Source organism: Balearica regulorum, chromosome 10, assembly GCF_011004875.1.
Source record: "Balearica regulorum gibbericeps isolate bBalReg1 chromosome 10, bBalReg1.pri, whole genome shotgun sequence".
Lineage (NCBI taxonomy): Eukaryota > Metazoa > Chordata > Aves > Gruiformes > Gruidae > Balearica > Balearica regulorum.
This window is the reverse complement of record NC_046193.1, coordinates 14031263-14057462: the sequence shown is the minus strand read 5'-3', so window position 1 is coordinate 14057462 and position 26200 is coordinate 14031263. Positions and strand designations below refer to the sequence as shown.

Here is a 26200-nt window from a genome sequence, read left to right as displayed (position 1 = left end):
TCCTGTGCCGTATTGCGGAGCGCATAGTGGGACTAGAGCGCAGGTGTCTGTAGTTTCTCTCACATCTTTGTAACTCTGTTCAGACGACAGGAAAAGAATGGGAAATTCACTCTGCAGGCCTGTCAGGCATCCTGAGCAACAAGCATACCCAGCTGCTTGAAACAGTGGGAGCTTGCTCCTAACCATGTCATTAAATACTTAAATTAGGGCCAGAGATAGACATTCCAGTCACTAGGACACAGTGAAGGGATTACAGGCTTCTGCCAGCTGAAGCAATATTCGCAATCCCGACAGCCACCCTACCAGGGGGCAACTGCTGGCCCCCAAGAGCTGAACTGAGCTGAGGGTAGGTGTTGCCAGCACCACACACCACCTGGGCAACATCTTCCCAACTTACCCACTGGGATCTGGGCACCAACCCCAGGCTATGTTCCCCTGGGATGACCCTGAGGGCAGACACTGAGCTAAGAGTCTACTTTAGAGTACAGGTATTAGTACACAACAGTGTGTTGCTACTTCACCTCTCTGCACTTATTTGAGCACAGAGTCCTATGCAGGGAACAAACTGCTCACGCTTACAACCAACTCGATCACATCTGCTTTCTCCTGAACACCAATGTCAATATGAAGCATCAGAGGCTTGAAGTCTCTAAGACCACACACCTCAACACTGATCAAGAGCACAAAGGCAGGGAACATTATGGCTACTCTCATCCTATGTGCAGCTTTACACTTTGCACAACCAACAAGAGAGGGCAGACCTTGCTTCTCAATACAGACAGGTGCTGGCCAACAGAAGCTTCAGAAAAATTTCTTGCCTGTACACAAGTTTAAGTTCTTTTACTGTAATATATATTTAAATATATCTCTACATATTTTGGAACAGGGAAGGGACATGAGATGGAGAAGCAGGGAAGACAAGTTCAAGAAGCAAAGTCATCTCTCTGCATCCAAGAAACCGGTGGCACAAATAACAAGCCTGGCTAGTGATCTCCCTTTTCAAGCATGGTTGGCTACCCGCTGGCTTCGAAAGAGCAGACTACTTGTTAATGATATAAAATACAGCAACATTTAAGATGCAGCAAGGCAAGGCTACAGGGTTGGGGGTTATGATCATGAAGCTACACAGCTGTGTTAAAAAACTGTGAAAAGGCTGTTAAAATGGCAGGAGTAAGCCATGTGCTGCTCCTGGAAGGCCTTTTCCCTCCAACACCCCTCCATCATGCCGTCGGTGTGATGCGTTTGTAAAGGTGAGGAGAGGGGAATTTGCCTAGGGGTGAAGCCTCACAGGCTGGCCACAGAACATCAGGACAGACTGACAATCTGATCTGGTCTCACAGATTCCATGTTCCTAGCCTGACACTGAGCTTCCATCAGCAAGCAGACATTCAGGTCCTTCAACAGAAGTTAATCCCCTTCTACCTTCCTAATTTGTAGGGGTGAAAGAAGTCCAGCGGAGTAAAGCTGGAAAGCACAAACAGGGATGAAAACAACCAGTTTGCATACTGATCTTTGTATAATGACTCCCCCCACCCTCACAGCTCACTCTTCCCCAAATAAAGACACATTGTTCAATGGCATGTTGAAAAGACGTGCTCGTCATTCTTAATAAACAACTAGAGTAAGAATACATAAGAGAAACAGGGTGGTATCTTTATATGATACACAAGTGTATGTTACAAGAATTCCATCAGGCACAGGAGCCTCAAGGTTTAAGGCCTCAATGTTAGGCCAAAAAAGAAGAGTGTGGTAAAGTTTGTACTTTTAACATCTAAAAATGTCACTTAAAGGTCTGAATAGAAATTGTTGGTTTGTTTTTTGTATAAATCACAATTGCAGTTCACTCTCTCCTCTTCCTTCCAAGATAACAGCAAATTAACGTCCAAGCACAAGAAAAGAAGATGCCTGCCTCTCCTCCACTGGCTGAGCAGGTCCATCCATCATTCTGTGCCCTCTAGGCTGCACGTGCTCCAAGGAGACAGAGGCCCCCAGCCATCCAGGCCAATCCTGTAGTTCATGTTTTCTACATCATAAAAAAACACCAGAGTCAACCAGCAGCTTTCCACAGCTCCCAGCTCGCAGGGGATATGCAGCCTCCAAATGGTTCCAACAGTTTGGTGTGTGGGGTAGGATACACAATGGGTAGGTTTTCCTTTAGATTCTTTTAAAGAGAAGAAGCCTAAAAGGGCTTCATAACTACACCAATAAAAAACCAAAAACTTAGGCATCTCCTTTAGTGTAAAAGTCTGTACAATTTATCTTTGCTTGTCCCTCCCCCATCACCCCGCCCCACCCCTTCTGAGCCAAGAAGGATGCCTTAGTGCATGGTGCTGGCATTAGCCACGGCAATAGCTTCCTGAATCTCTCGTATCACCAGGATCCGGGTGAGCATCTGCTCCATCTGCTCTCTGCTGATCGGCTGGATGGAATACCAGATAGGGCTGTTGGGGGCCACCACCGGCTCCGGTGTCAAGTAAAACGTGTCATTCCGGCCTTTCACACTCTGGGGGCTGTGTGAGGAAGATCAGAAATAACCAGACTAACAGAATGTCCAGGGAAGGAGAGACCGCCACTGTCCTCACCCAGGCTTCACAAATCCTGACAGTGAACATCTGGCTGATGGGACACAAAGTTACGGTGTTACATCCGGGGGCAACAGAGGTCCCAAAGTTTTTAGGCCACGCCAAGGTTAAAAAGTCATGGCGACGACCACAAGAAAGTAATTTTTATTTTGCACTGGTAAGTATAACACGCACATGGCCTTGGGGTCTTTCAGAATGAAGCAAGGATGGGGTATTTTCACATCCAGACTAACTGCAGACCCATCTCTGCAGAGGAACATTTACGTTAATTATCAGAATCATCATAATTTAGAGGCGAGTCCTCTGAGGGTCCCTCCAATCTCCATAGCAAGTCCTCATTTTTGTTCAGAAGCTAATTTGAATAGGACCCTAATCTCATCTCAAGTAGTGGATGCTTCCAGATGACTTGCTTGCAAGTCACAGGCAGAACAGCGAGTTCATGCCAACACAGCAAACCTCCAGAGCAAGTACAAGATTAAGAGCAGCCAGTTCACAAATCAGGATTTGTCTCTTTAAATACCGCAGAAGTTCAAGGTACATGCCACCAAGAGTAAATCCCACCCTCTCATATCAACACCCCTCCCCGTTTAAGTAAATTTATGCAAATGTAGAAACTGTGCCAGCAATAAAACACAGCCCTGAAAACTAGGCCAGCTACAAGATGCAGCTTAACAGTCACAGAAGACAAGCAACCATACAGGCGAACAAGAGCTCTCACCATTTGAAGAGGTAGAAGTCATACAGCTTTATCGGACACCTCAGGGGGTTCTCTGGATTCTCAGTCTGCTCTGCATACATGTCATCTGTAACTACAAACCAGCCCCCCAGAAGTCTGTCAGACACTCTAAGAACAGCAAACTGAGCAGCGCCATACAGCCTCAGCGCTCCGAAGCGCCTTGTCACTGTGCCAGAGCTGGCAAGAGACGTACAGCTCTTCCAGGGCAGAGGCACCTGGTTATAAATGCTCAAAGCATTATATGGAGAGCTTGCTTTATCCCAAGGCTACTGAAGATCACAACCCACTTCTCTACCTGTGCCCAAAATGAGAGAAATCTCACTATTGAGACTGCAATGCCTCAGCTAAATCCTGAGTCTGTGCTTTTAAGAGGACAGATTGTGCTTATGTATAGAATCTATACAGGTTCACATGAGTCAAGGTTAAGAGAAGCCCTCCCAAAGAAGTTTCTCCCTCTGTTCATAAGCACTTACACCCAATAGCCCCTTTGCCCATAAAAAAACTTCCAAAAGTAACAAAAAAGTTATCCTTAGCTCTTGAGTCCTATATGCCTCAGGTAAGGTATGTCCCCAGGCTTATTATTTGCAGGTACTATGCGCTCTCAGACAGAACACACAGAAAACTCATGCTGCTAGGCTGAGGGTAACTGGCAGAGCCTTGGATTCTTGTGGCCCTACCTGCAGACATCTCCAGGTTCATCCACTTCCTTCATGCCCAGTAAGTAAATACTCCCAAAGAAAACTTCCAGACACTACCTTTCTGTCCTGTCTGGTGTATGCCAGAAGCCTTCAGATAGCGGATACTCGTGCTTTTATCCTTAGGATTAGAAGGGTTCTTCTTGGTCTGCCTCAACACCTTGGAGAAGGCCAGCTTCATGTGCTGGTCTACTGTTTTCAACAGGAAGTACCTGAGCAGCAAGAAGAGAACACAGGGCATTCAGAGGCCAAGTAAAGGATACCGTTACAACAGCAAGGTTACTCATCATGAGCCAGCTGAAGCTCAAACCAACACTGAGTTAAAGACTGTTCCAGCAGCAAAGCATGTAACAGCCACAAGCTCAGTTTCCCCTCTGCTAGCTCCTCTCCTTGTTGTACTGCATCTTCTTTGCCCGATGGGGCTACAAGAGGTCTCTGTGTGCAACCATTCAAAATTCATGATTTCACCCTAATCCAGTGCAGCAGTTTCCTATCAACCCTGTCAAGATTCCCAAAGACTTAAGTACTTACTTTGTATTAAAAAACATCAGTGTGGTGAGCAAGGTGGAAGGGGAGTGAGCTCCTAGCTGCTTACACTCCCACAGCATCTCTTCTGTTACATGACTGGAGAGGACATAACCTGCAATAATCAGAAGTCAGCATCATGCCAGGAGACAGTCACAGCAGGAACACAGGCAACATTTTATAGTCTGTAAGTGTTAGAGAACATGTAAATCTTAAGGGAAGGAGGAGGAGGAGATCCTCACTGATGTCAAGACTCACTACTGTGCAAATAACTTTTTAAATAGCAGGTACAGTTAGGAAACACTCATATATATACGTCAACCTGTAGCTGTAGAAGAGTATGCTTCTGCAATACGCCTATACATCCCAGCCCAGAGAGAAATAAATATGCACTTAAAAAGCTTTTAATTAATGGCTCAACTCCAATGCAGATGCTCCTAATCCAATAATATGGGAGAGCAGGCAGGCCAGTGTAACAAATCAGCTCTTGGCCCTGTGCACAGCTTTAGTCAGCACACACTGCCAAGTGATGTATCTGGACACATGAGTAATCCTTTGATTCTCAGATACTATTTTTTTTTTGTGCAGAAGAGAAATACTATATTCCAAATACACAGATAAACAGAAAAACAGACAGCAGTATGAACTCCGGGGCTAGTGGAATGACAAAGCACAGATCAAACAGCCAGAGTGAAAACAAAAGGATTCCAAAACTCATAGTGCTACTTAGCCATCTAGCCTGTAACATCAGCTACTTTTCTGAACACAAGCAATAGCTTCTTCACTGATGTCTAACCATATTAAAGGGAATGAAGTAATTAGAAGCCAGGTTTCTGTGCTCTGACAATGCAATTCTTAGTCCAGTTCTCATACACAACTCTGTCAAAATCTGGCTTTTCTGGAACTGTTCCCCCCCCCCTTGCCTTCGTCTTCTAAACACAGTGTTGAGATGAGCTGCATTTGATTGCAGCATTCGAGGTTCTAATTATGCTTTTTTTTTTTCTTTGACACTTAGTTGGTCCTGCAGACCGTACCCATCTGGCTACATGGCAACATGACAGTGTTGTATTATCTCCCAAAGTAACAATACATATTAGAGGCAAGATGTATTAGTACTTCAGATGAGGAAGCGCGATTCAGACCAAGTATCAGCTGGCTTCCAAGTAAGCCAATCTCATGACACTACAAAGTCTCAACAATCTGCCTTCTGACAGGTGACAAACAATAGACAAATAATCCTCAACAACAATCAGGGCTAGAGCCTGACATGTGCAGTAAGCCCAGTGTTCACTGCAGACGCAACCTTTTTCTCCCTGACCGGTATGAGCTGTGCTAGGGACCTCAAGTACTTCGAACAGGTTTCTATTCGGACTACACTCATGGTGTAGTCCAGTTTAAGCATTCCAAACTCCAGAAAGTTTTAAAGTTCTTCGATAAAAGTTCTTACCAAGAGGGGAAACACGGGGCTGTACGTCCTTAAGAACTTCATGCAGCCATTCAGTGAACCGAATATAGTAGAGATCTGAGAAGATGTCATCTACTCGGCCATTTTCAAAGAGATACTGTAAGAAATTCACAACACAGTCCAGTACGGTGGTAGCAAACATATTCCTCAGACCAGACCTTATCCTAAGAGCCCACATAACTGGTTAGTCAAGCATTTTACAGCATAGCAGTGAAGACTAATACATTCTACCTAGAAGAGAGAGGACCCTTGCACCAAGGCCAGTACAGGGGAAGTAATCTCAGTTATTATCATGGGAATGCTAAGACAGAAAGAAAAAACCATCTTAGAAAGTAAAGCTGGTTGGATTTCACTGTTTATTTCAGCTGTGTTGTGTTCACTGCAAGTTATTTCACATGACCGTCCTTTGGACATTACTTTTTCAGGTTAAGGAGAGAGAGATGCTCAATTCTCCTTCCAGAGTTTAGCTCTGTTCCTGCAGCTTTTCCAGAAAGCACGCTTACATTACCAGCTCAGACCTCCCACATCACACAAAGTGAAGTTCTTGCCGTTAAAGCTTCAACCAGATCAAGTTTTGACAGTGACAACTTCCTCAAACATCATCCAACCCTCCTCCCCCCGCCAAAAAACCTAAAAGGATTTGTTATTCTCACCATGATACTCAACTCAGTTATTAACAATTCTTCACAAACTTAATTCAGTTGGTGAAAACACTGCTGTGCACTAATTACATTTAGTCTGTTGGTTTTGGTTTTTTTTTTTTTAAAGAGACTTTTTTTTCTTATGAAATTGTTGGGAAGCTTAATAGAAGCCACAGTCTCTGTTTTTATAATGGAGAATCCTCCCTATATAAGCTGACAACATGCACAGCTCTGTTGCTCATATAGCTGTTCTCCCCCTACCTTCTGAATACAGAGGAAGATATAGTAGAGCACATCTGGATCATAGGGTTCACCATCACCATTTCGAGCTTCTCTTGTCATTAAGCATAGACCATAATTCAGCTCAGCCACAGCTGAAGAGATGAGATCTTCCTGGAACCTCAGCAGCTGACGCCCTGGAAAAACAAAACAAAGCCATATTATTTAAGCCATAAAGCCATATTATTTCCCAATCTTTCAGGAATGATTTCCCACATCTCCAGCTTTCCCATTCTATCTGGCAGGCCTAGTACTATCTCATTCTCCCAGTATAATAAAGAAAGCTGAAATAAATCAAGATCTTAGGCTGTCAGATCTACTAAAAGATAAACACGCAAGAATCTGACAGGAAGACTCTCTGCCCTGCCAACTGCATGACTATTGCCTTCTTTTACCATGTCCACAATGAAATGCTGCCCTGCAGCAACAGGAAAACAGCAGCTCCGTGACTACTCTACCAGCTTGGCTGGCATTCACAGCCATTTTGTTCATCCATGCACCACAGTCACACAGTACCCTTTTCTACAGCTACCAGCCTGGGTGCTCAAGTTGGCTCAGCATAGAGCTAATACCTCCCTTGGAACATGTCCTGTGGCAGTAGGAGAATGCAATAATTAGTATCACAGAGTAAAGCAAAGTTTAAATTTAAAAACAATCACTGGTTAAACAAAGGTGTTTTCCAGAGCGGTAAACAGCTAATGTTTTAGTCACTCCTAATCCTACTTGAAAGGAAAGAAAGGCCATGTTGGCATGACACATACTTCCAATAGGTGCTAGCCTATTTTGGGCTTCTTTTTCCAGCTCTGCATTCTTGGTCTGTGCCCAGCTTTTCCATACTTCAAGCCCTTCTTCTGGCTTCAGAGAGTTTGGAAGTAGAAGTTCAGGTGAAGTCTGTGGCTGTTGCTGTGGTTCAACTTCAGCAACCTGAACAGTTTGAGCCTATGAAAGAAAACATTTCAGTTGTACATATACACTTCAACGTGCAACAGCTTGACAAATACCAAGTAATGCCACACTACCTCTAGCCCCTTTTGCAACACTCCTAACAAGAAATTAATCCAAGGAACACAACTTTTGCTAACTCAAATTGCTGCTTGTGAAAGTGTATTCATGTTTCCAAGAACACCTTTAGTTTGAATAGACATATCTATAACCCCTTTAGCAAATCCACACAACTTGCAGTTTGATGCATTTGATGTTCTGCAGAACATCACAGTAGAGCAAACAGCCATGACCTGTTCTTGCTGCAATACAATTAAGAAGCTAGCTGTTATGTTTAAAGGTAAGGATCTTCATAGGGCTAAACAACAACAGACTTCTGGTCTCCCCTCAAACAGTGAAATGGATGACTATTGATTCTGAAGCCCTATTTGCTCCAAGGAATTTTTCTTGGCTTCAGCTAACCTGTCACTCAGAACCACCCCTAAAGTCCATCATTTCACTACAACAAGAGCAGGCCAAGGCCCCTTGCAGACATGGCCTTGAAACACAGCAGCTAGAGAGACTGCCATCCCCTGGCAGGGAAGAACAGCAAGGTGCCGTCAGCTTTACTAACCACTGCTGCTCCAAACCTAGACTGCCCTGAGCAAGGCTCTGGGTACGATTACATGTTGTACACTGACAGCACCCTTCCCCACCCTTGTCCATCAAGGGCAGGCTCTCCTCGTTATTCAGTACATAACAGGCAGACAGAATAGATAGCAGACAGAATAGATACGCTCTGCTCTTATCATCAAGAACTGTTAAGATTAATTCATTTGTAAGAAGTACAAAGTAGTAACAGACTAGAACACCAGCATCAGAACATTAATTCAGTTGCAATGCAATGCTATCCTATCAAACTACCGAATACTGCTAGCAAGGACTAGCTACTGTTCTGTGAAAAACTACTGTATGACCTACTATAGACCTAAAGAGTCTCCAGACCCTTTGGAAGTTTACTTTGCAGCAGACCTTAAGTCACCAAGAATTACTACCTCAAACTGAAATTTATTTTACAGACAACTGATGGCACCTATCCAGAAAGGTCAGCAAGCCCTCCAGCTGCACTCACTCTGCATTCTTCACCACAGCTTCTCAATCCCATGCCACAAAAAGTCTCATGGCTACTTCAATTAAGGAGATTAACTTGAAACTTTACAGCCCTTAGTCAAATTCTCATTGGCACCCTGAATGTCACAGAGATAGCAACTCTTACATCAAAACAGTTTTGCTTTCTCCTTCTTAAGAGCCATTGCAAAAAGCAAGGCTTTGTTATACTGAAGTAACTTTTTCTTTGATACTGCCAAGTGTCATTCATCAGTGAAAGTTGCTCTGACAGTAGTAGAGACCATAATGAAAATGACATAGAGCCATTATACCTGCACCTTACTTAGTGTAACAAAAAAAAACCAGCTGAAGAGGCAAAGCCTGCAAGAGCTGCAGATGGAGACTATGACCAAAAGGGCTCAGCTTTTATCAAGGTAGACGGCAACAAATTTTAAATTGTCAAGCAAGCCTCTGTACTAAGGAGGACAGGAGTCCAAGGGTGGATTGACACCTTGTCTTTGTAGAAGCTAGGGCTGTGGCTCCACTCACCTCCAGAGTGCTGCCCCATTACTCACCAAAAAGCTTTCCAGAGCCAGCCACCTCCATCAGCCCAACCTAAGCGGCAATCTTCTGCCCTGAACTCCCAGACACCTTGTTCGGTGTGAAGGCAGGCACGCAGGCTGAACTGGCAGCTGCTTCTTCACTGACTTATATTTATCACAAATAGAGTAAAATAGCTGCAGCGTGCCTGGTTCTCACAGCAGCACAATGCCAGAGCACAGTGTGGGGAAAGCAGGCAAATCCCTTCTCCGTCTCACAGCTGTGAGAGGGACAACTCCCAAAAGTTTGATATTCACCTATCGTAGCTTTATTGCCCGCTTAGAAGGAGGATGCATCCTTCCTGGACTTGCCTCTGTATTTAGGGGCTTATACAACACTCAGTACTCCAGAGAACTGGGATCAGAAAACTGTCTGATACCCAAAAATTACAGGCCACTGTGTACAGGAATACACAGCATTAGTAGAAGCTTTACATGCAACTATTAAAAAAATTGAGTTAATACCTCACAAAGGATCCCAAGAATGTGGCTCACATTCTTACAAGACCCTAGAATAAGTCTAAAAAAATCTTGTTTAGCAGAAAGGCAAGTTTATCAACTTCGTTTGTTCAAGTAGCTGAAAACAATGAAGTGATCTCTGAAGTACCAATACAGGGAAAAGAAGAGCTACAGAAGGCTCTTTGGATGTGACAAAAAAAAAAACAACACCACCAAACAAAACAACCCCAACTAAACAAAACCCCGTGCATTACAAGACCCATAAGCTGTAGCTTAAAGTACAGCTTTACAAAAAAAAGGCATCCAGCACCTGAAAGTTATCTAGAGATGTAGGGAACCCTTTTCAGTGAAGACCTTGGTGGGCTATAGCCCATAATCAAGTCAAACAGCCAGACACGACTACAGAAAGTAATCCTCCCGGTCTCAGAGGGCATATACGCCTTTATAAAGCCAACAGTGTTATTTATAAACTGGAAAGAATTTATAACAACATTTATGCTAGCAGACTTGGATATTTTTGCCTTCATTCCATTCAGCAAAAACAGGCTCTGACAGATCAATCACTTTTCACTTTCTGGTAATAAAAGATAAATTAAATCCATTTGCATATACAAGAGAGGCCATTAATAGCACTGGTTATTCAAGTTTTAAAAGCCAATTCAAAATAATCTGTGGCTTAAAGTTAGCAACAAAGCCTTTAAAAAACCAGCAAAAATGTCTGCCATGTTTGCCAAGCACTATGAAGAGATGCTTACTTGCCACTGCTCATTACTGTGCTCTTACACACCAGGCATTTACCAGAAGCAGGACACGGTGTTACAGATAGGTACACCTGATCCATGAAGTTTGCTCACAACTAGTCAGATTTTGACACTAGATCTGCTGTGGTCTCCATGTGCTGCATAACACAAACTGATAACCAGGTGACTAGTATATTTGCACATCTTGGTTCACTGCAATCATCCCTGCCTGCCCACTGCAACCCCTAGAACAGCTCAGGGGAAGACTGCAGACCTTGGAATACCTGCTATGAAGAAGCTAGCAATGAGCATGTATCTATTAACGATGAGTATCTATTAATTTACACTATTAAGATCAAGACTGTACTTTCTTTTGGGAAGTTTTGAATTCTATAATTACGTACCAACAATAACACATTGCAGTCCTACGCCTATCAGGAGTCAAAAGCCCTACGTCATGCTGAAGCTACTGCGACAGACGCATCTCTGCTTCCTAGAAAACCCGTCTGCTGTCATCCTCCTTCCCCATGACATTCACAAGTTGTTAACCACGGACTGAGACTGAGAAGCAGTTTTAACTTACTGAGCAAGTGACTTGTAGCTGCTGCTGCTGCTGCCCCTGCTCTTGGGATGTGGGCTGCTGCTGTTGCTGCTGTGGGTCCCATATGTGCACTGTCTGTGCTGTATTCTGGTACGTCCCTGCCACAGCCTGCACTGCCACTGGAATGTGGATGTTGCCATTCATAAACTGCGCTGGAAAGAGCGAATTAGCAAGAGTCTGCACCACTTCCTCATGAGAGTTCTTCACTACTGAAGTACTTCCCACCATCTTATCCTTGTCGTCTTCCAGCTTCACAGTAGCCAGTGTCGTTGGCGAGCCACTGACGTGGACGGCATTGTAGGCCTCCTGAGGGATGGCGATGTGGGTTATGTTTTGCTGCTGAAGGTCACCACGCGGTTGAGCAGAGTAAACAGGGATGGTCCAAGTCTCTCCAGTGGGGCTAGTGATGGTCCCAGTGGCACTGTATAGATGGGCGCTGTCCACTGTTAACAAGTCTGGCCTTAAAGAGACGTAACTTTGCTGCTGGCCCTGAGGAATGGCCAGCACTGTGGCAACTGGCTGCCCTGAAATAGCATACGATACAGTAATAGGCATATCCACTTTACGTTTCTTCACTGGCTGAAGGACACTAGCAGTGCTGATCCGCCGCTCTCCCTCTCGTGGAGAGCCTTGTTGAGAAGGTGGAGGTGACAGTGCCCCAACTGTTTGGATCTGTATCTGCTGGCCACCAGTAATGGCCTGTCCTGCCACAAGCTGGGCCTGGATCTGCTGGTGTTGTATGTGTTCCTCTTGTATCTCCGCAGCCTGGATCTGTTGGGCAGTCTGCACATGCTGCACTTGGATTTGAGCTGCCTGCAGCTGAGATGGGCTGGGGCTCTGAAGAGACTGACTCTGTATTGTCTGGGATGCCTGCTGCTGCGCCTGGCCTTGGATCTGCACTTGGACCTGTATTGGTTGCTCTGAAGCCTGATGGACAGTGAGCTGTGGAGAGAGCTGCTGGGCGGAGACCTGCTGCGGTGACTGCTGGACTTGGACCTGAACCTGCAACGACACCAATTCAGCAGTTAGAGATCACCAAGCATCAGTGATTCAACAGGGGGACCACCAGCAGAGATGGCCCTTCACTGGAGGTCTATGCTTCAAGTCTTTTATGCTCAGTTTATGATTCCATAGATGAATCCACTAGTAAAGATCTCAAGAAAATGAAACCAAGTTACTCTAGAAGTGCCTGGTTCATAACGGCAACACGGTAGATGATGTGTTTGCTCAGTGTTGCACATGATCACACTTCCAGTACACAGAACAGCGCGTGAGCTGCATCTCCATCCTCAAAGCTCTGTGGGCTCAAGCCAACAGATTGCATCCTTGGAAGCCAAAAGAGTCTTCAGAGCTATTTGCATTGCTAAAATGTTATTTCAGCACAGGCCTTGCAATAGCAAGACTTTAAGGTCACACACATTATAATTCTGATATTAAGTTTATCTTGCTACAAAATGTAGGAGCTTGCCTCATTCTTACTACGCTCTAAAGATGGTTTTACTGCTTTCAACCCCAGCCCCCAAATGGCCACAGGATTGCTTGCCAGTGACAGGCAGTAAGAAATATGGGTAAGTTGAAACCAGCACTTGGCTCTTTCCATGTAAAGCTCAGAAATATTATTCTGAAACCAATTGCTAATAGTAACGCTACATAAGCTGGTGTCAACATAGAAAACTGCAAGTTCAACCTGAATTTTTGTCATGTGCTAAGGGGCAACACTGCAGTGTTTGTTTTTGAAACTTCAGAAGTATTTCTTTGGCAATAATAATTAAAACCGATTTTTTTTTCATTATTTACTTATTCCATTTAATTCCATTTATTGTCCAAATTACTCAGTTGTATTTTCTAGCTTGTGCACTTACACGATGCTGAATAATATGGACAAAATATGTGAAGACTTGGATTCAAACACAATTCCTTTTATTTTAGGGAGTTAAAAAGAAATCACACCCCCTCATATCAATGCTCATTTGTCCAAGGCCTGTCACACTATCTACTCCAGGAGCAGACTTAAAGCTAGGAGTCAGAGGTAGCCCCCAACACAAAGTTCGGGTCTCAACAACTTCACACTTCAGGCCTCAAACCCAACGCAGCTAGTACCTTCACTCCCAGGGCACCAAGTGAGGTCTGCTCTCCTCCTCCAGACACTTCACTGTTTATCCTCCACATTTAAACAGCCACTTTATTGCATTTGCCTTGTCCTAGAAGTGATATCCCAGGTTCCCACGATCATCTGCTTCTCCAGGCTTCCTTAACACACTATATCTTAAGGGAGGGAATTAATTACTCAACCTCTCCTTTCAACTCCAACCGAGAGATGTAGAGCTTTATTAGTGGCACCTATGAGGGCCATATGAAGTTTGAAGCCAACACATATTTATTTAGTTGCAAAATTATGTCTTCCTACTCATGTTCTCTCACCCTTTTCTACCTCACTTTCTAGAGTCAGTCAAGCTAATGTAGTGTTTGCATAGAGACGTCACACTAGCCAGCCTGACAAAACCAGAAAGAACTACCACGCAGGTCTGTGTTGCACAGATACAAGAAATTCACTTCCCAACACCACCCCTAAGTAGTCTTAAAAAAATGTTAAGAGTTGCTAAGGAAAAAAAGTAGGGTGGCAAAATGCACCACTTGCAGACCAGTTTTATAAGTCACCTCCTGTTAAGAACTAACTCTATTTCCAGGAAGAATAGGGAATTTTACAGGTTCCTGCTGGGAGCTATATGACGTATACTGTAATCCAGTTGACATGGACTTTCTATAATAATTTCCTGCAACATAACAAGAAACATGTGACCTTGTGTCAGCATGACAGTTTAAAAAGCTGTATGAGTGATTTGATCAGGCAGTTAATTGAAAAAGATGAAGTCACCTACGAGATGCTTCTTCAGTTCTATTTGATACTCTTATCATACTGCCCTACAGCATGAGTATTGCCTTGGGCAAACAGGCCCAACCCCGCATCCCAGTTAAGAGTTCAGTTTAAGAAAGCCAGTTTCAATTACACCTCTAAGGCAAGTATCATCCAAAATATCTGACTTTAAAAGTCACTAATATAGTCCTTAGTATTAATTTAAGTCCTTATTCAAAAAATTACCTGCAAGGCAAAGGCCCAAGACTGGACAAACTAAAATGCATTACTGCACTGATATATTTTCAGTTTCACACAAGAAACATTTGCTTTATCTGCTAGGATTCAAAATCATGTCATAGAAAAAGGCAAACGTGTAATTTACCCTGTTGAGTGAGAACATCTTAAAAGTACCCCCACCTTCTTTCTATACAAAATTTTACATTACAGTTCCTGTTACTGCTGTAATGTATACAAAATAAGGACTTTTTGCTAGCAGTAAGAATTGAAAGTCCGCTCCTGTGCTGAAACAATTTTATCACGTAATGCAATTAGAAAGGTAATGGAATACCTTTAAGCAAGAGGCATTGTCAGCAGAAGTGGCATGGTCTAAGAACAGACCTGACAAGACAGTAATTTCTTCCTTACGCTTTTGTAGAATAGACTATTTCAGTTGGAAGGGACCTACAACAATCATCTAGTCCAACAGGCTGACCATAAGCTAAAGCATGTTATCAAGGGCATTGTCCGAATCCGTCAAACATGGACAGGCTTGGGGCACTGACTGCCCCTCTAGGAAGCCTGTTCCAGTGTTTGACCACTCTCTTGGTAAAGAAATGCTTCTTAACGTCCAGTCTAAACGTTGCCTGGCACAGCTTTGACCCATTAACCATTTTAAAGCCTGAGCCTACTGTCTCTAAAAGTGACGGGCAACTTCCATCACTTTCAGTAGATGAGCAATCATGACCTGAGGCCCTACTATACTCCCCCAGGACTAAATCCTAACCCCTGTAACTAGGATGTCTTGCTACTGCTTTAGAGTTCACATAGTGTTATTGTTAACACCCAAAGAAGGAATCCAGACTCAAACAAGATGAAAAAGTCAGACTTCAGAATCACTGGAAGTTCTCCATGCTGCAAACTGCAGACATCATGCTTCTGACTAAAGACTGTTCCTATTTAAAAGGATATTGGACCTCTAGCTACCGTGCATTATGCATCCCTTGTGAATTACACATCCATTTTAACAACCGTATTTCACAGTAGATCCCTCCCTATTTTCAAGGAGGTTGTACCCAGGAGTGCTACGAGCATTCATTCCAGATTACAGACTTCAACCCAGTCTGAGACCAGAGCTTCTTACGTTGACCTCATTGCCTAACTTGCTATCTGAGAAAAAACGGACAGAGAATTACACTAAACATCATCAGCGGTTGATTTAAAAGACTCTGTACAAAGAGGAATGCTTTAAATTTACTGGCCGAGACCAACAGGGAGGTCTTTAAATCTTCACCTTATGCTGAAGATTAAAGCAAGAACATGTTATGCTGGGAATTCCTGGGTTATGCTGGTGCAAGAGAGGAACATGCCAAGTTACCAGTACTGAAAAACTGCTTATTGCCAGAAGTTTGGATCTAACAGCGTGAAAAGAATCACTTCCCAGCAGGCTACCATCACACAGAGAAATGCCTTTTTACCATAAAATAGCAAGAAGCTGGACCAAGTACTAGCTGACTAGAGAATCAAAAGCCTTAGAAGTCAGCTCTGCATAGTAACAGGAAGGCAGAACTAATTTTTTTTTAAGATTCCCTTAAATGAAATCTTGTCACATTAGGCTCAAAAACATATTCTGTCTAGAACTGAGCACACACAAAGAGAAAATAAGTAACGAGCTCAAACAGCTGAAGCCTGGTTTCCAGAAGTTTTTTTCCCTCATGGTTGATAGACTAACTCCAATAAACTTTCAAGTAGGATTCATAACATGTCTGCCCTGTGAGGATTCTCTGCCCAACAAGGAATTCATATTGCAGAACTACAGTTCTGAAACAATTAAGTTGAAAGAATTCCCAAGCAAAGAAAATCTCATCTGCAGACTGACTGAGTTACCTAACTCCAAATGAGCATGCATACCAACTCTTGCCTGCATGGATTTTCTGATATCTAGCTTGTCCTAGAGCACCCAACAGGCTCTTAAATGCCTCTCTTCAAACACATACTGGTTTCTGAAGCTACATTTACACTAGCAAGTAGTAGGATACAAGAGCAGACTTTCAGCACAAGACTGAAGACCTACAAACATGTCCACACCATACATTTCAGAAGACTGTTTCAAACTTAGGTCTAGTCTTGCCCACTAGCCAAGGGAGACAAACACCTAGGCACAACAAGACTGCATCTTACAGCTTAGTTTCATCTGAAGGAAATCCCAAATGACAGGCTCCAAATCTATAAGAGGTAAGTGGGGGCAGATGGCAAACTTGCTGTGAGAAGTATGCTCCAAATCCCCCCCAGAAGTAATGTAAGTGACCTCAAACTTCCACATCTGAGCAAGCTGACAGAAGTCAAACACTTGGACAAAAAGTTAGTGAAAGCAGGAGAGCAATCTCATAATTATTTTTTAGCCCAATTTAAGGAAAGAAGACTTAAAGTAACACTTCCCTCAACAACAGTCCTAAGCTAAAGTGACTCCAGCATTAAAAACCTAACACTGCAATAAAAGCGTTCCTTCTAACATTACACCAGAAAGCATACATACAAGTACAAACCAGATCTTGAGTATACTTCAGATTACTGAAGTAGCAGGAAATGTTGGAACTTGTTATTCAACTACTTTACAGGAAGTCCTTTGCTATCTATTTAAGTAAACAAGGTCTATGGGGAGTGTACAAGTCAGCTTTTCAGAACAACTGCCAGACAGATTCTCACTCCTCTGCTCATTCATCAACATCAGAGAGAGAATTCCACAGGCCAAATTAGGCCTTGCATGTGTTTGAACAGTTACAATATCAAGATTATGTTGTCAAGCTGTACACTGGGGCAGGGTTTAGGCCTAAGACAGTTAAAACACGTGAACCAAGGAACACAAAACAGCTTACCTCTCAAAGAGGAACCTACTGCCATTATAGAAGAAGGTGCTACCTTGAAAACACCAAAGAATAGTTACAGTCAAGAGCTAAGTGGCACACTCAGCCCTAGCAAATGCTAATTAATACTAGCTGCTACACAAGTATCTTATTGGGATGCTTTTCAAAGGTAAGCAAGTAGGAGCCCTACCACCAGGCTAAGCTTCAGAACCAAGACTGCGGCAGGGGGAAGCTGCATCCATCAGAAGTGAATGAAAAATGTATTCTGTGCAGAGCCAGAGATAAGATTTTCTTCTGAGCTACTGAAGGGCAACTTTCCCTGCCTTATGTCATTAATAATGCCCAGCTTCCTATAGTTGTTTGAAGTCACAGAACAGACTGGGGGAAGACTGAAAAAGCTGAACAGTAAACACCTAAGGAACTGAGCAATTAGAAAGGCACAAGCCTCAACTGAAAGACATTTTACACAGGCATTTAACTGTTCCCTATAAAGTTCTGCAATCTTGCTCTCCCGTAGCATCCTCCCCTCAAGCCCTGTCCAAGCAGCTCTTGCCACCTAGACATCAGACACTGCCTTAATAAAAAGCTGAAACTGAGGATCCTCCCCACATGCACTGTATGTATCCGTAGCAAAGACACTTTCTGTCCTCAGATATTCTTTCAGTTAAATCTTCTTGCGCAAGAGGTTCACTGACCCCTGCAGAAATACCCTATTCAGTAAGCAAGTCACAGTGCTAACACCTCTTCTCGCTGGCATCATCAATTCGATAGCCTCAATGCACAAAACCAAAAAGCAGAGCCGGTAAAACTCTTGACTGGAGCAAACGCAGCCCTTCCCAGCCGCTCCCTGATGTGGCACAGGGTATGACAACTTGACTTACTAAACTCTTTAAGATTGCTAATGGCACTGCTGTGATACTGGGCATGGAAGGAGCTCCAAGACACTTGTACTGTGGCACTGACTAGTATATAACCCAATAATTGTATCCACTCAGCCTTTAAAATAAGCATTTGGCAACAGTCTGTTGAATCTTTTAGGCAAGAAAACCCTACAGTGGCCACTTCTTCAGACAGGAAATTTATTTTGCCAGGATAAATAAAAGCAGCAAGCCGTTATGCACTGTCTTTGGTTGTTCACAGCAAGTAAAATCAAGGATGAAACCCAAGCACTATCTGTCTAGCTTTACAATCATAAGGTTGTTATCAGCACTTGCAACCATGAGGTCATCTGACCGGTCATATTAGTCACCTTCATCACCACTGTCACACTGCCAGACATAAGCATAGTCATTCAAAGGGTCTTCCACTGATTTGCAACTGGATTAGCAAGAACTAAACAGATTATCAAGTCAAGTACCAGATGACATAAGTTTGATCAAAAGCTAAGAGGCTTCAGCAGATGACCAAAATTTCTCATAATACAACACAAGCAGTATTTTAGCAAAGCGAGCCAGCTGGATCAGGTGCACTGCTCTAGTGGAACACTGTCACCCCCAGAGTCACAACAAAATTCAGCTTTGTTCAGACACCGTGCTCTGCTACTGCTGCCACAGTGACAGTCTTGAGACAGGTAAACACTAAATTACGGGTTTAACATAAATCACGTCTCTAAGAAATCTTGACAGAAAAGCACTTTTGCAAAGGGGTAAAGACATTCCTCTCCAACCCATCCTTGCAAAAAAAAACCTTCAAGATAATTCTGAGCTAGCTGCTTAGACACACATGAATCCAGTTGCACTGCTGATGCACAAAAGCTGCAGCCATATCTAGTGACAGATGTGCCACCTAAGTGTTCTGAGGGTTTGTAATATCCTAAAGCAAGCGGCAGAGTAGGCAACACAAACATTAATTATCATCTGTATGAAAGATGTGAAAGCAAATATTTTAAAGTAAAGTCACATCTAAAACAAGGGGGAGAGAGTAGACAACATTCTTTAGGAAAGCTGCTGAAATCTTGACTTTCAACAGATATTTTTCATATTCAGAATGCAGGCCATTCAGTTTAAAAAACAGGACCAGGTCTCTGGCAGCAACTCTACGGTTATTTTCAAGAAGGTCAGGAGATTATTTTTCTCTGGAGCATATGATATGTGACCTCCCTCTCTATCTGTGTTACTAGATGACTTGCAGTGGTCAAGTCTGAACTTTGAGTAGTTCTGAAAGGAGGCAGCAGCAGGTTAAAAGAGAAAAAAAAGAGAGAGATTCCTTCTGACTTTTACAATTTGTTTGGGGGCCTTCCACATCTTCAAGGCTGAGGCACCCAAAAAAGCCAACCCTCCTAGTTGTTCTTCTGGAAAGTTAAACTTCTCCCAAAAAAATGCGCTAGCTGGCAGAACCAAAAGCACCCTTGATCAGTTTTAATAGACTCACGCAGAGATCCAAGTCATGTCTCTGAGACTAGAGGCTTTTATTCTTCAAAAGCCTTGCAACAGAAGTTACTGTAGGGCAACAGGTTACAGAAGTCCCAGTTAAGCATTCAGTTACTCAATGGAGAGACTGGAGATCAGTTACCCAGGGAAAGAGGCAAGTTTGTCTTTGCTGCAGGATAAAAGCACACAAGTGAGCTGGTAGTACAAGTCTACTGCACTGCAACAAGTTCACACTACCTTATCTCTAGTCATTTGTGTCTCCATATCCTAATTTGTTGGAAAAGAAGAGAGCTCACAACTTTACAAATCTTTCTGCCTTCTGTAGCACGAATGTATCTGAAGTGTATCAGAATGACAGCTGTAGACAGAGTTCAGCTGTGTCATAAGAAAAACTTAGTAAATGCCCTGCCATCTATAAACTCTTAAAATTATGAAATGTGTTTGAGGACCAAAGCAGTTATCCAAAGTTATATGTTTGGTGTTTTTTCCCCCACTGATTTGCTCATTTAATACTTAATAAAAATTACTGTAATACCTATTAAAAAAAACAACGGAGAAGACTCCTTCCACTGTGCAAAGGGATAATCTACCTTGACACACACGCATCTTTTAGAGTTCCTTTCCTGAAAGGTATCTTCCCCAGTTCATATCATAAGATGACTCCCCTGCACCTCCCCCAATTTAAAAGCCAGTTCAGGAACTACAACTTTTAGAATGTTCAAGCAAAATCATTTAGAGCATTGATTTCATTAAAAAACCCGAAGGCAAGTTAGATCCCAGGGCCACCCTGAACAACCAGATAAAGCAAGACCAGCAGAGGGGGGTGGTATTTATAGCAGCTGCAGAGTGCAAGGCTTCAGGGAGTCATGCACACACCAGAACTGTCAACCATTTCTCCAACAGGTTACACCACTACATTGCTATGTACTCTACTCCTCCTACAGCAGGGCTCAATGGAGGCACAGTCAAGAGAGAAATTTACTACCAAATTCTTTAAATGAAAGGGAAACAGTGCTGTTCTATATAAAGTTAATTGGCCCTACTTCTTAAGTGCTTGCCCGTGGTGTCAGGTTAGACAGTAGCTGGCTCTGAACACTGCTCCGTGGGTTAGCAAGTCAAATATACATTTAGGGATGATTTAAGACACTTACCTGGACTTGCTGGGGTTGCTGAACCTGTATTTGCTGCTCTGGCTGAGTTTGCTGCTGGACACTGGTTGTCACAGGACAAGCAAGTTCAAGCAAAGACCCAGCCACCTCTGTGCTGTCTGTGTAAATGCAGTTGCCACCCTGCTGATACACCATTGTGGTGGTGGCCGTCTGCTGAAACTCCTGCAGAGCTTCCGGCCCCTTGGAAGCAAGGGAGTCCAGAAACTCCTTCATCCTGTGCTGGGGGATCGTTCGTGCCTTCACACGGATGTATTCTTCAAAGGAAATGGTGTTCTCCAGAGAATTATTCATATTGCAAGGTCCTTAGGGTTCCTTAAGGAAAGAGAAAGTTAAAGTCTTAACTACAGCACTCCTTTGGAGCAAGGATATTCCCAACTTCAGTAACTAATTTCTCATACAGAGTACCATATGAAAACTAGCAAACATGCACAGCCAGATGCCCGAGACAGATGCTTTGGTTTTATGAGGCATCTTGTGCTACTACACATTTCTCAGATTAACCCTTAGCAGCTCAGGGAAGTCTGAACGATAACCAGGTGTAACTGCGGTACTATTCAAAGAACTCACTGCCATGTAAAATCTTCTAGCATTGTACTTCACCCAGACCAGGCAAGTCCCATAACAGACAAAATCAAGTCACACATTTCATTAGTTTGCAGTATGCAGTATTAGTGAGAGAAGCTTAGAAATCAATATCTGTGGCCCTGCTTTGCAGCAACAGAGATGAGAGAACCAAGCAGCATGTTTTATCAGGCCATGCAGTTCTATTCTAGGCTAATGGGAAGCACAACGGAAGAGCATCAGATGCAGCATTCAGCCCACTGCTATTAGGACTAGGACAGCTTTATTGATTCGAACACAGCAAGCAAGAGGAGAGTGCTGGAATCAAGAGATTCCTCAAATGGGGAACCACACACATGGAGAAGCAGAGCTCCGGAAATGACAAAGACAACAGCAGCATCAGTTCTTGATGTCCTTTTAACATAGGAAGAGGTTAACATGAAACATGCCATGTATGAAGACAAAAGAGAAACAGAAAAAGAAATCAGATGATCAGGGAGGAAGTGAGAGCAAGAAAAAAAAAAACACACTAAAGAAGATGACTCCACCTGAGAACATTAGAAAGCTCTAGGGTATACTCTGACAGCAGTCTTCCCTTATTGACTCATTTTGTTTAAACCCACAAATTGTTTCTACAGTGAGTATATTGGTTGTTTCTGAGGCACTAATTAGTCTTGATAAAGGATAAATAGATTTGAGCTATAACACTACCAGATACTGAGATGGTTGGGAAAAAGATGTGAAACAACACAAGATTAGAACTAGAAGTGGCAATTCAGTCCTACTAGATCAAGCTGCAGAAAGGCAGAAAAAAGGACAAACGTCATTATATGTACATTATGACTGTAGTTCTAAAGAGAATAGGTACAAAAAGCAGAACCATATATATAATTTCACCGTGATTTAACAAAATGGAACCAAGACAGAAGTAAGTGGTTGAACATAAGACTGCAACAGCCTGTGTGAAAACAAGAGCTGGTTCTAGGCTCTCAGTGGCACCCAAGCATATTCCAGAAGTCCAACCCCAATTCCCAGCAAAACCAGTGGGAGCTAGAGCAAATTCTAATCACTCTTTACTTTTACGTGACAGCAATCTAAACACACAGAGGTTTTTGTTTACATGGAGGAGGTTCATGGCTAGTGCATTGGACCAGGCTCACAGGAGAAAGAATGAATATCAAAGGTAAGGGGAACACACATTACACGAGGCAATTTGCGCTCTATCTACAGTTCCCAGAGTTATTAAGCAACATTTGTTGCTGTATGAGATTACTATGGAAAATATCCTTAAAACACGCATCAGTGTTTAGTAAAAAGCACCGGCTAACAGTGTTCACTTAGTAAATACAACAACTCTGTAAAAATCAACATACAGTAGGTCCCACAGAACCCAGAGCTGGACAGAAACACAATTCTCCCTGCCTTTCAGAGATTCTGATCTGACATTTTCAAGCCAGCTGTGTGTGATAGAACCAGTAAGACTATTCACTTAGCTGCTGAGTGAGGTTTCCTTCAGCAGCCACCCAAGCACAAACTACGTACCCTTGTAAGCTCAACACTCACCTTTCCCCATCTAATTGTAAGATGCTCCATTACACACTTGGAAGCTGGAAAACAGATTTTGAGCAATTAACTTGTTCAGATTTTCTACTTGGAACTTGCAAATATTTGACTTCGATACTACAGTGAGGTTTTCAGAAGAGCACAACCATTTTGCACATCCGCTTTGAGGCGCACTAGGAGACACAGCTTTCAGAGGGAAGACTTTTCTGAGAAATAAGCCTCAAGGACACCATGCTAGGAACTTGGATGTCAACACTACAGATGCTCTTTGACATCTAGCTGCTGCTGAATAGGATGGGCTCACCTCTCAGCAAAGGTTCTGGCTCCTGCATTGGTGCTTATTATGTTGGAAGGGCTCAGGGAAGAGCTATTCACCCTCTGTTAATCTTGTCAAGGGAGAGAGCGAGGAGGTCAGCAGGGCCACTGTTTTCAACAGCAGCTGTTAGCCCTCACTTTTACTTTTGAAATTGCAACCCTTCTGTCAAGAGCTGCTCACAGGTACACTGTGCTTCTGTGCAGCAGAGACCAGAAGTCACCAGAAACCCAGATGCGTAAGAAGGCCCAAAGATCAAGAAGAGGTCCACCACCAAATCATCACCTACCTCTTCCAACCACCAGAAGCAGAACACAGCATGAATTCCTTAGATACACATCCTTGATGCTGCTCAGCTGCTTCATCTCAATTAGTTCTTTTTAGCAAGCATCAAAAATCAAGAGCCTACCAGGCCAGTCTTCCCCTATTAGTAAATCTTTCCCTGTCACAAGGAAGCTCTCTTTTCTTCTCTTCTAGCATGGAAAAAAAAATTTAAAAAAATCTTCCTTTATATTTGCTTGAAGTTACCTCACTGAGATCAATTAACACCTAAAATGGAGAAACGTTCATCTGAGCCACTGCAGCACCTGAAGTCCCAATTGCGCCATGTGGTGTCTGCTCCTCCTCCGGAACAGCAGCAGGACCCTTCCCTCACTTTTCTCTACAGCTCTCCAACTCTGGTAATCAGAAAGGAGCTAAAAACACCACAGGTAACACTGCGGGCTGGATTAAATTCCTCCCAGAGCTGTTCCTGTCACTTTGAAGGTTACTTGGGGTTATTTAACTAAAAGTATTGAACTCCTCAAAACTACGCTTCACAGAACCCTATGCAGCAACAGAGGTACCAGGTCCAGATGAAGATTCAGGAAAGTAACGCCATACTCCCAGAAATTGTATTTATTAAAACTAAACCCACGGGCATTTATGACAGAAAAACCTCTTTAAGGCTCAAGTGTGCATTCAACAGGCTTCTGTAGGGGAACATACACTGCTTGCTGCTGCAGTTGCCACTTTTACTGTTAGTTATTAAAACATACTAATTTACGCATTCCATTTATCCTGTAGACACGCATTAGAAACAGCTAACACCAATCCTCACAAGATCTCAGCAGCATGTTTTTAATACTGCATTTAAAAAAAAAAAAAAAAAAGCATCCAGGCAATAAGCTTTTTCCAATAAAGGGAGGTAATTCCTCCCTGTTCAGCATAACTGCATTTTTTCCAGGAAATAAGTTCAAGAAACTCTTTGAAGATCATGAGCACATACGGTTAGTTCATAAAACTTAGACTGAGGTTACTGAAAACACACACAGAACTTGCAGCATGTGGACAATCTGGACTCACCAGTCACCATGTTGCATGTATTTCTGCTGCTCTTGTCCTGAGCTCTTAGACTTGTAACGTTCTGGAGAAGACAGAACAAAGAAGCCCTTTCCATCCCCAGTTCCTCTTTCTTTATTAAAGCCATTTTATTTTTAATATGTATTCCATTAAGAAAAAAAAAAAAATCAGGAAAGAAAGATATGATCATCCACGCAGCTAGCAGCTCCTAGTGAAGAATTGTGAGATGCCCAATTCCTAACCATTGTATCCCTCAGCCTGGTAAGCATTACTGGGAAGGAGTGCGTGAGCACATCTGTCACAGGGCACAGAGCGCTCGCACCGTGCGGTGACAGGCACAGCGCAGCCGGTGACACCAGAGTTACTGGAAGACAGAACTTAGAACAAGGCAGCAGCAGTGACCGTATCCAGAGATCCCCCCTGCTCCCCCCCGCAGGTGTTCCCTGCCGAGTGGCCGCGGCCCGGCGTTGTCCCGAGGCCCGGGACAGACGGGAACGACACAGACCGCCCCGCCACCCAGCCCAGACGAGACCAAGCTCCATATTTAGCCCCTGAGATCATCGGCCGCGACTCAGCCTCTCCCCTGCTCGAGCGGGGGACACGGGCCCGCAGGGCTTCCTCCTGCGGCACGACCGGCCGCCGCCCGCGGAGAGTCCAGCGCTGCCCGGGCCGCTCCCCGCTGCCTTTGTTCCCCAGCGGGGCGCCCGGGCCTGCGGGAGACGACGTCGAAGACGCCCGCCCGCCCTCCCCCCCCCGCAGGAGCCATGTTGGGGGCTTCGCCAGCGACGGCGGCCGCCGAGGGCCGCGCCGCGCAGAGGCGGAGGCCGCACCTTCCGGCGCGCGCTGCCGCCTCCCGTGCCCGCGCGGGGAAGGGGCCGCCCCACGGGGGAGGGAGGGGGAAAGGGGGGGGGGGCGGGGACGCGCCCGGTACAGGGTGGGGGTGCGGGGGGCGCGCCTCGCGCGTGCACGGCCAGGCTGCGCGCGTCCCCACAGACGAGGGGTGGGTGCGCGCGCCCGGCAGGCGGGGCCGCCCCCTCCCCCTCCCCGCCGGGCCCGCGCCGCCCCCGGAACCACCGCCGCCGCCGCCGCCGCCTCCCCCTGCGCCCGACGGGAGGCCCCGCCCGGCCCCGCCGCCGCGCACCCCCGTCCCGTCCCGGCGGCCCCACCGCGCCGCGGCGCGTCCCGGCCCCGCCTCACCCCGGCCCCGCTGCCGCCGTCGCCTCGCGCCGCCGCCGCCTCGGCCCCGAGTCTTTTCCCCTCACAGCTCCCTGGGCGCCATCTTACATTCAACCCCCCGCAGCCAATCAACGCACGGCCCCGGCATCGCGAGAGCGCGGCCCCCAAGTCCCGCGAGAGCTCAGCTCCCGGGCCCGCCCCGCGTCTTAAAGGGGCCGCGTCCCGGCGGGGAAGGCACGGGGGCGGCCGCCGGGGGGCGCCCTCCGCGGGGAGGGGGGGGGGGAACACGACGACGACACGCGGGGGCCCGGGGCTTCGTGGGGCCGAGACACACGTGGGGCGGGAGGGGAGGACACCGGCGGCAGTGGGGACGGACCCCGGTCGCGACCGTGAGGGCTCGGGACGCCATCGGCACGCGCGG

At 44.8% G+C, this 26200-nt stretch overlaps 1 protein-coding gene across 4 annotated transcripts; it reads right to left on the bottom strand.

Moving 5' to 3' along the window:
- Positions 1 to 1577: 1577 nt before the first annotated feature.
- On the bottom strand, positions 1578 to 25940 carry QRICH1 (glutamine rich 1). 4 transcript variants are annotated; one of them, XM_075762236.1, is made up of 11 exons: positions 25801 to 25940; positions 24607 to 24667; positions 20808 to 21137; positions 11333 to 12352; positions 7685 to 7862; positions 6906 to 7060; positions 5986 to 6100; positions 4545 to 4653; positions 4074 to 4225; positions 3301 to 3391; positions 1578 to 2510 (listed from the first exon to the last, which is right to left on the bottom strand). In XM_075762236.1, the coding sequence occupies exons 3-11, from the start codon at positions 21114 to 21116 to the stop codon at positions 2318 to 2320; spliced, it is 2322 nt and encodes a 773-aa protein (XP_075618351.1). In that variant the 5' UTR covers positions 21117 to 21137; positions 24607 to 24667; positions 25801 to 25940; the 3' UTR covers positions 1578 to 2317. The 4 variants fall into 4 exon arrangements, with proteins under 4 accessions (XP_075618351.1, XP_075618352.1, XP_010300873.1 ...); XM_075762237.1 differs by lacking the exon at positions 24607 to 24667 and having other exon boundaries at positions 25801 to 25912; XM_010302571.2 differs by lacking the exon at positions 25801 to 25940 and having other exon boundaries at positions 24607 to 25331.
- Positions 25941 to 26200: the final 260 nt, after the last annotated feature.

Coding starts and splice junctions, on each gene's coding strand:
- QRICH1 (XM_075762236.1), bottom strand. CDS start 21,116: ATGAATAATTCTCTGGAGAACACCATTTCCTTTGAAGAATACATCCGT. Junction 4,226..4,544: donor CTGATGTTTTTTAATACAAA/GTAAGTACTTAA, acceptor CTTGCTGCTCAG/GTACTTCCTGTTGAAAACAG. Junction 2,511..3,300: donor GACTTCTACCTCTTCAAATG/GTGAGAGCTCTT, acceptor TTCCTCACACAG/CCCCCAGAGTGTGAAAGGCC.